At 43.8% G+C, this 12,674-nt stretch overlaps 1 protein-coding gene across 1 annotated transcript in view; it reads left to right on the top strand.

Annotated features, from left to right (window-relative positions):
- The first annotated feature begins 406 nt into the window (after nucleotides 1-406).
- Nucleotides 407-12,674, top strand: part of qsox2 (quiescin Q6 sulfhydryl oxidase 2) — a 44,801-nt gene continuing 32,533 nt past the window's right edge. The window contains exon 1 of the mRNA XM_041900537.1: nucleotides 407-718. Coding sequence (XP_041756471.1) covers nucleotides 445-718 — 274 coding nt within the window. The 5' untranslated portion in view covers nucleotides 407-444. The remainder of the gene's footprint in view (nucleotides 719-12,674) is intronic.

Below are 12,674 nucleotides of genomic sequence, written 5' to 3'. Positions count from 1 at the left end.
ATTTATAGCAATGGTTATCAACTGTACTGCAGGGATGGAACGTAAGTCGCAGAAAATAGAGGTAGTGGTGGCAGCTGCAGAGAGGTATTTGGGTGTGGAGAGACTTGACATCAGAAGAGTTACAGGGTGTGTTAAGTGGTGGTGTACCATCCTTTCAGGCTGTTGGCCTGAAGTAGGAATAAATAGATTTAAATAGTGGAGTATGGTAGTTATTATTCTTTTTTGTTAATTTTTTTGTGAGTGTATTGTTAGATGGTAGGGTATTGGTTGTATTATTTATTTTTGAAAGCAAAGTTAAAGGGAGTTATACTCCAGTCTAGTAGGTGGCGGTAATGCAACATTTATTGGATGCCAACTGCCGTTAAACCTCATCGAAGAAGAAGAAGAAGTAGAAGAAGTAGAAGAAGTGTCGGTCCGTAGCCAGTCCCTATCTATCTCCACGATATGGCGACTCTGTGTGTTGACTGCTTCCCTTCGCTCCGAAAAACATGCTTTTTATTGTTCACAACGAGCAGTATTTTAGTGTTTCTATTTAATCCTTCTCTAACCACTCGGCTGTATTCTGAGGAGGACTCCGTGGTTATACTGACAAGCGCGACTGTCAAGCAGACTTTGCTCAACTCTTCCACCGCTTGGCTGGTCCAGTTCTACTCATCATGGTGTGGTCACTGCATCCAGTACTCTCCTACCTGGAAGGCACTAGCTGGCGATGTAAAAGGTGAGTCATATGGATATTTAGCTAGCTAGCATGGACAAAGAAAAGGTTTGCTAGCCTTTGCTAAATTATCCTTCTTTTGTTTCTGCTATCTTTTTAGCAGATAGCTAACTAACGTTAGCTGGCTAACATTATTAGCTGGCTATCATTATTAGCTAGCTGCTAACTAGCTAGCTTAGTAGCTACCTTAATTGTGTTTGGATTAAAGTGTGACACACTAGTTAGCTAACGTTACAAATAACGGTAAACATAGTCATAACGTTAGCTCTTCCGTGCGTGTTTTCTTAGCTAACTAGCTATTTCGATGTCGATGTTTTTTTCCTCAAATCTGCTCTTCTAGTCTGTCAACATATGGTACAGTTTAATACCGTGGTAACGTTAAAGTTGGTTTGAGATTAGATATTTATTTATTTTTTATTTAACCAGGTAAGCCAGTTGAGAACAATTTCTCATTTACAACTGCGACCTGGCCAAGATAAAACAAAACAGTGCGATTAAAACAACAACAACAACACAGAGTTACATATGGAATAAACAAAAACGTACAGTCAATAACACAATAGAAAATATATATACAGTGTGTGCAAATGTAGTAAGTTATGGAGGTAAGGCAATCAATAGGCCATAGTGCAAAATAATTACAATTTAGTATTAACACTGGAGTGATATATGTGCAGAAGATGATGTGCAAATAGAGATACTGGGGTGCAAATGAGCAAAATAAATAACAATGTAAATAACAATATGGGGATGAGGTAGTTGGGTGTGCTAATTACAGATGGGCTGTGTACAGGTACAGTGATCGGTAAGCTGCTCTGACAACTGATGCTTAAAGTTTATGAAGGAGATAAGTGTCTCCAGCTTCAGAGATTTTTGCAGTTTGTTCCAGTCATTTGCAGCAGAGAACTGGAAGGAATGGCGGCCAAAGGAGGTGTTGGCTTTGGGAATGACCAGTGAGATATACCTGTTGGACCGCATACTACGGGTGGGTGTTGCTATGGTGACATTTACATTTTAGTCATTTAGCAGACGCTCTTATCCAGAGCGACTTACAGTTTAGTGAGTGCATACATTTTTCATACTGGCCCCCCATGGGAATCGAACCCACAACCCTGGCGTTTCTAGCGCCATGCTCTACCAATTGAGCTACTTTATTCAAATGAAATCACATTTTATTTGCCACATGCACCGGATACAACAGGTGTAGACCTTACAGTGAAATGCTTACTGACAAGTCCTTCACCAACAATGCAGTTTTAAGAAAAATAAGTGTTAAGTAAAAAATAGATAAGTAAAATAAAATACAGTAGGGAGGGCTATATACAGGGGGTACCGGTACGGTACAGAGTCAATGTGTGGTGGCACAGGTTAGTCGAGGTAATATGTACATGTGGGTAGAGTTAGTGACTATGCATAGATAATAAATAGAGTGTGACCAATGAGCTAAGATAAGGTGGGGATTTGCCAGGAAGTGATTTATAGATGACCTGGAGCCAGTGGGTTTGGCGACGAATATGTAGTGAGGGCCAGCCAACGAGAGTGTACAGGTCACAATGGTGGGTAGTATATGGGGCTTTGGTGACAAAACGTATGGCACTGTGATAGACTACATCCAATTTGCTGAGTAGAGTGTTGGAAGCTATTTTGTAAATGACACCGCCGAAGTCATGGATCGGTAGGATAGTCAGTTTTACGAGGGCATGTTTAGCAGCATGAGTGAAGGAGGCTTTGTTGCGAAATAGGAAGACGATTCTAGATTTAACTTTGCTTAATGTGAGTCTGGAAGGAGAGGTTACGGTCTAACCAGACACCTAGGTATTTGTAGTTGTCCACATATTCTAAGTCAGACCCGCCGAGAGTAGTGATTCTAGTCGGGCAGGCGGGTGCAAGCAGCGTTCGGTTGAAGAGCATGCATTTAGTTTTACTAGCGTTTAAGAGCAGTTGGAGGCCGCGGAAGGAGTGTTGTATGGCATTGAAGCTCGTTTGGAGGTTTGTTAACACAGTGTCCAATGAAGGGCCAGATGTATACAAAATGGTGTCGTCTGCGTAGAGGTGGATCTGAGAGTCACCAGCAGCAAGAGCGACATCATTGATATACACAGAGAAGAGTCGGCCCGATAATTGAACCCTGTGGCACCCCCATAGACTGCCAGAGGTCCAGACAACAGGCCCTCCGATTTGACACATTGAACTCTTATCAGAAAAGTAGTTGGTGAACCAGGCGAGGCAGTCAGTTGAGAAACCAAGGCTATTTAGTCTGTTAAAAAGAATGCGGTGATTGACAGAGTCAAAAGCCTTGGCCAGGTCGATGAAGACGGCTGCACAGTACTGTCTTTTATCAATCGCGGTTATTATATCGTTTAGGACCTTGAGCGTGGCTGAGGTGCACCCATGACCAGCTCAGAAACCAGATTGCAAAGCGGAGAAGGTACGGTGGGATTCGAAGTGGTCGGTGATCTGTTTGTTAACTTGGCCTTCAAATACTTTCGAAAGGCAGGGTAGGATGTATATAGGTCTGTAACAGTTTGGATCTAGAGTGTCACCCCCTTTGAGGGGGGGGCATGGGCAAGTTGCAGCGGAGGGTGCAGAGCTGGTGGCCGGGGTAGTGGTTGCCAGGTGGAAAGCATGGCCAGCCGTAGCAAAATGCTTATTGAAATTCTCGATTCTCGATTTATCGGTGGTGACAGTGTTTCCTAGCCAGTGGGTAGCTGGGAGGAGGTGCTTTTATTCTCCTTGGACTTTAGTGTCCCAAAACTTTTTGGAGTTAGTGCTACAGGATGCAAATTTCTGTTTTGAAAAAGCTAGCCTTTGCTTTCCTAACTGATTGTGTATATTGGTTCCTGACTTCCCTGAAAAGTTGCATATCGCGGGGTCTGTTCGATGCTAATGCAGTACGCCACAGGATGTTTTTGTGCTGGTCAAGGGCAGTCAACTGTTCTTAGTTCTGAATTTTTTGAATGGGGCATGCTTATTTAAGATGGAGAGGAAAGCACTTTTGAAGAACATCCAGGCATCCTCTACTGACGGAATGAGGTCAATATCCATCCTTGATACCCAGGCCAGGTCAATTAGAAAGGCCTGCTCTCTGAATTGTTTTAGGGAGCGTTTGACAGTGATGAGGGTTGGTCGTTTGACCGCGGACCCATTACTGACGTAGGCAGTGATCGCTGAGATCCTGGTTGAAGACAGCAGAGGTGTATTTAGAGGGTAAATTAGTCAGGATGATAAAAGTTCGTAATTTAACATGTATTTACCTGTGGAGATGGCTGTATTCAAATTGCAGGGGGCAGGGACACAAGATGAGGCTGCTATGGTGGTGTAACCAGGGGAGACGGAGGAGGCAGTTGGTCCAGAGGAGGCCGTATTGGGGGTGACGGGGGGGTGGTGTGCGTGGTTGTGGTGGACAAAATCGCCGACAATGGCTTGGAGGAGCTGGTGTTTGTAATGGTGGGGTTGAGGGGCCGACGATGGTGTGGCCGGGAGAGTAGGCACGTGGCCTTCTTCTACAGCTGGGGACTCCGGCGGCTCCTACAGGTGTTGCATACTGGGAGGCACTGGCATTGATGATGCAGCTGTCAGGAGTGGTTCCAGCAGGGGGTCCAGCAGAGGCGATGGCGTCAATGGTCTCATCCATGGCAGCCCTCTCCTGTGCCCTCTGTGTTCTGAGGGCTGCCCGACGCTCTTTCTCCTCTGCCTCGGCCCTCTCCTTCTCACTCCTCTCCTGCCACTGGCGCGTGTATTCCTCCCCGGTGAGGCATGTGGCGACCACAGGGAGTCTTCTGTATCGGTCTAGCCGATACCTCAGGACAGTTAGGATGTGCCCCAGGTCCTCCCTCTATTAGGGGGTGCTCTTCTAGAGCTAGGGCTGGGACTGGAGCAGGGGCTGAGGGTCCTCCTGTGGTCACTGGGGAGGAGGTGCTGATGGACGGCACAGTGCTGCTGGTTCCAGGAGAGGCGGTGGTGGGACCTGGTAGGGACCGAGACGGCATTAAACGGGACCCTTCAATGGCTGAAGGGTCAAGAGGGAAGAGGCCACACTTCTTAAACCCTTCCACCACATAGCGCATGTCCTTGTAGCGTTGGTATGGGTAGCGGAATACTCTGGCAAATTCTGATTTGTTTACCATGTAGGAGTGGTCAAAATGGCTAAGGTCTACATAAACACATAGAACACCAAATACCTGCGTATTTGGTGTCAGTCTCTGACTGGTGAAGGGGAACCCATGGCTGGCGCAGTAGATACAGTACTGGTGCAAGCAATGTGGGTGGTCCACTGCGACAACCATGGGTCACCCGGCCGCTCAGCCTGTCCGCCTGGGTCTGCCGAGGTACACCATGCACCTTGGTAGATAAGAAAATAAAACTGTTACTAGCAGATAAAACTCGAATACACGTGGTAATCTCCTAAAAACAAAAGATGCCTAACCTTTGCAGCCTGGCGGATAGCCATCCCTACCCCGCAGTCCTCCATGGCATGGAACATATCCACCTCACTCCACTGCTTCCTCTTGACTTTCTCCATGCTGTGGTGGTAAATACATGCAGCTAAATAACTTGGCATACTATACACATATTAGAAAGATAACTCAATCTGAATATGTATAAACATTTACATTTCAAAGCTAAGGCATTGAAAGGTGATGATGAAAGATTAAACAGTAACTGAAAGTGTACCCACATTTTTTGTTTGATATCTGTAATGAAAATTAGCGTCCCAATTAGTTTAATATTGATGCATACATTGTAACATTTGACTAAATACTGCCTCTATGTAGCTATTGTAAGACGAAACATAGCCAACAGTGATAGGTGTCAAAAAGTTAATGGTTCAAAGTTCAAAATAAATTTTTGCAGATCGTGCAAAACGCCCCCGTCAGAGGACTCCAATTTTGATACGGTAAAGCTTGACAACATTCAGCTGTTTTCGTGATATGTATTATCTAACTGTTACGTTCTCCCCTCGGGTGTAGCTCGTCTGAGGAGGAGACGTAAATGCCTGTGGGTTTATGATAAAAACATTACATTTATATACTTACTTACAACACATCCCCCCCCCATAGTTGTCAACCCCCCGTTCTATTATTTTATTTTTCTCTCTGAACTAGGCACGTGACCGAGCATCCACAACCATGTTTTCTGCACCCTTTATATGATGAATTTCTAAATTATAACCCTGTATAACCAATGGTGGTGTATAACGCATAAGACGTTGGTTGTACATGCGGCTCAAAAAAATTTAAGGGTTGTGGTCTTTATACACCACAACAGGCAACACACTGGAGCCAACATAAACCTAAAAGAATTGTAAGGCAAACAACAGCGCCAGAGTCTCCTGTTTGATAGTGGAATAACGTGACTGACAGCTGATGAATCTGCGAGAGAAGTAACAAACTGGGTGATCTAGACCATCGTGTTCCTGTAATAGTACAGCACCTGCACCCACTGAACTGGCATCCACCTCCAACTTAAATGGTTTCTTGAAATCAGGGGCAGAAAGAACAGGAGAAATACACAATAGTACTTTTACAGAGTCAAAGGCAGATTGACACTCAGCGGTCCACTCAAAGGACACTGAAGGACTGAGTAACCTAGTCATTGGGGCTACAACAGTTGAGAAATTCCTACAAAATGTACGATAATAACCCGTCATGCCTAAGAATCTGCGTAATTCCCGTTGAGTGGCAGGGGCAGGAAACCGGGTGATAGCGTCCACCTTAGCTGTTACTGTACGAACCTGACCCTGCCCCACCTCTTTACCCAAATATGTAACAGTAGCCTTTCCAAACTCACATTTGGCTAAGTTAAGGGTCAAAGAAGCGCTGGCCAAGCGTGCAAACACAGCCCTCAATGTGCTCATGTGATCAAGCCAGGTAGTCGAATGAACAACCAGGTCACCAAGATATGCGGTACAATCAGGAACATCAGCCAATACAATATTTACCAAACGTTGAAACGTGGCGTTCCTCACTCCAAAAGCTATTACTGTGTACTGGCAGAAACTGTCGGGTTACAAAAGCAGACACCTCAGAGGCACGAGGGGTTAAAGGCACCTGCCAGTAACCTTTTAACAAGTCAAGCTTAGTAACATACGCAGCCGATCCAATGGTGTCTATACAGTCGTCCATGCGAGGTAAAGGGAATGAGTCAGGTATAGTAACATTTCACTTTTCTGTAGTCAGTGCAAAACCTTTGAGTCCCGTCAGGCTTTGGAATCAGCCATCGTCAGCCGCAACTCAGCACACCTGTAATAACCAGAACACACAAACAGAACAACCACTCTGAACCACACACACACTACAAAGGAAGATTGGGAGAAAGAAAAACATGTCACACGTAACATTAACGCTTACAATTTCTTTCCTTTGTGCTTACTTAGCAGTTCTATCAACATTTTGCAACTAAGCTAGCAACATTAGAAAATCAGTTAGCTATATTTCAGAGGTAAAAAGTTGGATATTATGTGTGGTCTGTCGCGCAGTCGAATTTTACAATAGGCAGCGTGTCCCACAAAATTTGTACATGTATAACGTTTTTGAAAACTCTCAAAACCTAACTTACATAAATTGCACTGAAAATTGGTGGTCAGCTAGCTAGAAGGGTGTCTTTAGTCGCAAAACGTACCATTATTTTCCAGTCCATTTAAATGTTGAGCTCGAGGTGATTTAGTCCTCCAACCGCTAGAGAGTGTCCGACGTTAGGGGGAAATTAGCTAGCTACTTCTAGACACAAATGAGAGAACACCTCACTCTGACCATTTTACTCACCCTAACAGAGCTGGTTATCCAGAGCGTTGGTAACTGTAACTGTGCTGATGGTAACAATATAATTACGCATTTCTGCAGACGTTTACTGACACCGGCCATATTCAACGGGTGTTGAAGCGTTCGTAAATTCATCAGTTATTCTGCGCTCTGGCACACTCAGACGAGAGTGCTCTGAAATTGGAGTAGATAGCCAGAGCGAATTTAAGAACACACCCTTTATTAACAATATCCATTGAGAACACACAACGACTATACTACTTTGCTAAGCAAAGAATGACGTGATTAATCAAGTCAATAAACGTTGGGTAGTTAGTTGGATAGCATATAGTTAAGATACTGGCAAGTTCTATGTATTAGTAGCCAACTAACGTTAGGTAGCTAGCTAACATACCGGCACATACTGCTGTAATGATATGCGGTTCGTAAGGATAGCGTAGCTAACAAATTGTCTGCCAACATAACGTGTAACGTAATTTATTTGAAAAGTCATTACTTTATTACATCGCTCATTTTCTTAACATTTGTCATCATTTGTTAAAGCAATGAATTTGTATCCGCTCTCGTCGGACTTCGGCTGCATATTTTCCACCATTTACTTCAAATCTGAAAACGTTTTGAAGCCACGCCCATTTTCTGAAGAATTGCATTATGGGGCCTAAAAGCACAGAAATATTGTCCACTGCTTGTATACTTCGTATTTTGGCGAATTTAGTACAACATACGGGAGCTTTTGGCATACTAACTATATCCATACTAAGACCAATAAGCATAGTACATACTACATTTACGTCACAAATAGTGTGGTTAGTATGAGTATTCGAACACAGCTTTAAAATTTGTATTATAGGCTTTTATCATACTTCCGGGTTTCGGAATGTGGAAGTGACTTTGGTTGGGTAGGACTGATTCCGGTCCCTTCCTTGGTTACTGAGTACCAACAACAATGGCGGAGGCTAAGTCAGTATTTTTGTAGCGAACCTCTCTGTACAAGCAACGTGGAAGAGCGCAAAAAATGGGTTCATACTGTGAAAAGAGTTGAAGGCCCTACGTTTAATACTCCGTGGTAGCATCTTTGTATGTAGCCTACATTTCAACCAAACGGACTACACTGCTGCGACTGATCGCAAACTGCTGAAGATCAGAGTTGTCCGGGTTTCGTTGGAATAACTGGGGAGAAGATCTGCCACAACGGGAATCAGTGTATGAAAGGACGAGCTCGTCTCGGAGATGATATTCGTCCCATCCCTTCTTCCATTGAAGAGCTGGACGAGGACGTCTCTCTAGAGGTTGCAGCAGCAGACCACAACTACGCGATTCCTCCTCCAGGTACATCCACATCGCGTCCTATGTCTAACATTCAGCATTATAATATTCATGTGATTCTATGTCAATACACATCAGCTATGTAAAGGATGCTGCCATTACTAGCAACATTCAAACATTAAGAAAATAGGAGCTAGGCTAACGTTACACTAGCTCTATCAAAGGTAGACCAGTGATTAGCCTAACTTAAGTAAAGTCAGCTAACCCACATTTTCATTTTTGGGGAATAGAGTTTATCTACCTATTTTACAAGAATAGTGTTATTTTCATTAGGGTTTACCCTCCTACTTATCCACAGTGCTTAGGCTTTAATGAGGTCACCTATTGATTTTACCACTGTCCCTGATGTAGACATTATGAACAATGTCCAAACAGAAATGAAATATGATTTAAATCAGGGGAATCTAATCAAGTCACTTTCAACTACCGGTGCAGTGGATGCTGCAGCGGAACGGATCAGAGAGCTAGAACATCAAATCCAGAAACTGAGAATAAGCCTCTTACCTCATTTACAAGTCAACAGATTCTGTGCTTCTGATGAAGATTTTCGATTCTATACCCATTTCCAGTCTAAGGAGGTTTTCACTGCATCTAAGCTGGTCCAATGCACTGAGAATGGGACTGATAACTGGACTGGAAACAATGCCCATTCCTAACCGCAAGTTGCAAATCATTGACAAGTTCTTCCTGTATTGCTGCCGTGTAGCTTTAGGATTGAAGGAGAAGGTCTTGTCTGACATCTTTAGAATAAGTGTCCCTACTGTCAGCCATGTAGTCATCACATGGACCAACTACCTGTACCTAGTCCTGGGTTCACTGCCCATCTGGATGACCAGAGAGCATGTGAATGTGACAATGCCTGACAAGTTCCAACAGCACAGTCCAGATGGCAGAGTTATCATTGACTGCACAGAAATAAGATGTGAGAATTCGACATCCCTCACTCTTCAGTCTGAGATATCCTCCCATGTGGAGCAGTTACCTTTGTCTCTGAGGTCTACACCAGTTCGATCTCTGACCGAGACCTCACAAGGCTGTCAGGAATTGTGGAGTTACTGGAGCCTGGAGATGGTATCATGGCTGACAAGGGATTCACCATCGAGAGGATGCTGGCTGATGTTGGGGCAAAGCTAATCCTTCCCCCGTTGAAAAGAACAGCAAGGAGGACACTGAAAGTACGCAGCTTGTCTGAGGATTCTGGTGGAGAGAGCCATCAGAAGAGTCAAGGAGTACCACATCTAAGACACAAATCAAATCACATTTTATTCGTCACATACACGTGTTTAGCAGATGTTATTGCGGGTGTAGCGAAATGCTTGTGCTTCTAGCTCCGACAGTGCAGTAATATCTAACAAGTAATATCTAACAATTTCACAACATATACACATATCTAAGTAAGGAATGGAATTAAGAATATAAACATATATGGACGAGCAATGACAGAGCGGCATGGACTAAGATACAGTAGAATATTACAGAATACAGTATATACAGTGGGGAAAAAAGTATTTAGTCAGCCACCAATTGTGCAAGTTCTCCCACTTAAAAAGATGAGAGAGGCCTGTCATTTTCATCATAGGTACACGTCAACTATGACAGACAAAATGAGAAAAGAAAATCCAGAAAATCACATTGTAGGATTTTTAATGAATTTATTTGCAAATGATGGTGGAAAATAAGTATTTGGTCAATAACAAAAGTTTCTCAATACTTTGTTATATACCCTTTGTTGGCAATGACACAGGTCAAACGTTTTCTGTAAGTCTTCACAAGGTTTTCACACACTGTTGCTGGTATTTTGGCCCATTCCTCCATGCAGATCTCCTCTAGAGCAGTGATGTTTTGGGGCTGTCGCTGGGCAACACAGACTTTCAACTCCCTCCAAAGATTTTCTATGGGGTTGAGATCTGGAGACTGGCTAGGCCACTCCAGGACCTTGAAATGCATCTTACGAAGCCACTCCTTCGTTGCCCGGGCGGTGTGTTTGGGATCATTGTCATGCTGAAAGACCCAGCCACGTTTCATCTTAAATGCCCTTGCTGATGGAAGGAGGTTTTCACTCAAAATCTCACGATACATGGGCCCATTCATTCTTTCCTTTACACGGATCAGTCGTCCTGGTCCCTTTGCAGAAAAACAGCCCCAAAGCATGATGTTTCCACCCCCATGCTTCACAGTAGGTATGGTCTTCTTTGGATGCAACTCGGCATTCTTTGTCCTCCAAACACGACGAGTTGAGTTTTTACCAAAAAGTTATATTTTGGTTTCATCTGACCATATGACATTCTCCCAATCCTCTTCTGGATCAACCAAATGCACTCTAGCAAACTTCAGACGGGCCTGAACATGTACTGGCTTAAGCAGGGGGACACGTCTGCACTGCAGGATTTGAGTCCCTGGCGGCGTAGTGTGTTACTGATGGTAGGCTTTGTTACTTTGGTCCCAGCTCTCTGCAGGTCATTCACTAGGTCCCCCTGTGTGGTTCTGGGATTTTTGCTCACCGTTCTTGTGATCATTTTGACCCCACGGGGTGAGATCTTGCGTGGAGCCCCAGATCAGGGGGAGATTATCAGTGGTCTTGTATGTCTTCCATTTCCTAATAATTGCTCCCACAGTTGATTTCTTCAAACCAAGCTGCTTACCTATTGCAGATTCAGTCTTCCCAGCCTGGTGCAGGTCTACAATTTTGTTTCTGGTGTCCTTTGACAGCTCTTTGGTCTTGGCCATAGTGGAGTTTGGAGTGTGACTGTTTGAGGTTGTGGACAGGTGTCTTGTATACTGATAACAAGTTCAAACAGGAGCCATTAATACAGGTAACGAGTGGAGGACAGAGGAGCCTCTTAAAGAAGAAGTTACAGGTCTGTGAGAGCCAGAAATCTTGCTTGTTTGTAGGTGACCAAATACTTATTTTCCACCATAATTTGCAAATAAATTCATAAAAAATCCTACAATGTGATTTTCTGGATTTTTTTTCTCAATTTGTCTGTCATAGTTGACGTGTACCTATGATGAAAATTACAGGCCTCTCTAATCTTTTTAAGTGGGGGAACTTGCACAATTGGTGGCTGACTAAATACTTTTTTTCCCCACTGTACATATGAGATGAGTAATGCAAGATGTGTAAACATTATTAAAGTGACTAGTGTTCCATTTCTTAAAGTGGCCAGTGATTTCTATAGGTAGCAGCAGTCTCTAATGTGCAAGTGATGGCTATTTAACAGTCTGATGGCCTTGAGATAGAAGCTGTTTTTCAGTCTCTCGGTCCCAGCTTTGATGCACCTGTACTGACCTCGCCTTCTGGATGATAGCGGGGGTGAACAGGCAGTGGCTCAGGTGGTTGTTGTCATTGATTTATCTTTTTGGCCTTCCTGTGACATGTGGATGTATTTCAAGGCCTACCTTCAAACTCAGTGCCTCTTTGCTTGACATCATGGGAAAATCAAAAGAAATCAGCCAAGACCTCAGTAAAATAATTGTAGACCTCCAAGTCTGGTTCATCTTTGGGAGCAATTTCCAAACGCCTGAAGGTACCACGTTCATCTGTAAAAACAATAGTACGCAAGTATAAACACCATGGGACCACACAGCCATCATACCGCTCAGGAAGGAGATGCGTTCTGTCTCCTAGAGATGAACGTACTAATCAATCCCAGAACAACAGCAAAGGACCTTGTGAAGATGCTGTAGGAAACGGGTACTAAAGTCTCTATATCCACAGTAAAACGAGTCCTATATCGACATAACCTGAAAGGCCGCTCAGCAAGGAAGAAGCCACTGCTTCAAAACCGCCATAAAGCCAGACTACGGTTTGCAACTGCACATGCGGACAAAGATCTTACTTTTTGGAGAAATGTCCTCTGGTCTGATGAAAC

This window comes from Coregonus clupeaformis, chromosome 16 (assembly GCF_020615455.1).
Source record: "Coregonus clupeaformis isolate EN_2021a chromosome 16, ASM2061545v1, whole genome shotgun sequence".
NCBI lineage: Eukaryota > Metazoa > Chordata > Actinopteri > Salmoniformes > Salmonidae > Coregonus > Coregonus clupeaformis.
The sequence above is the reverse complement of the archived record's forward strand: the minus strand, read 5'-3'. Positions and strand labels throughout refer to the sequence as shown.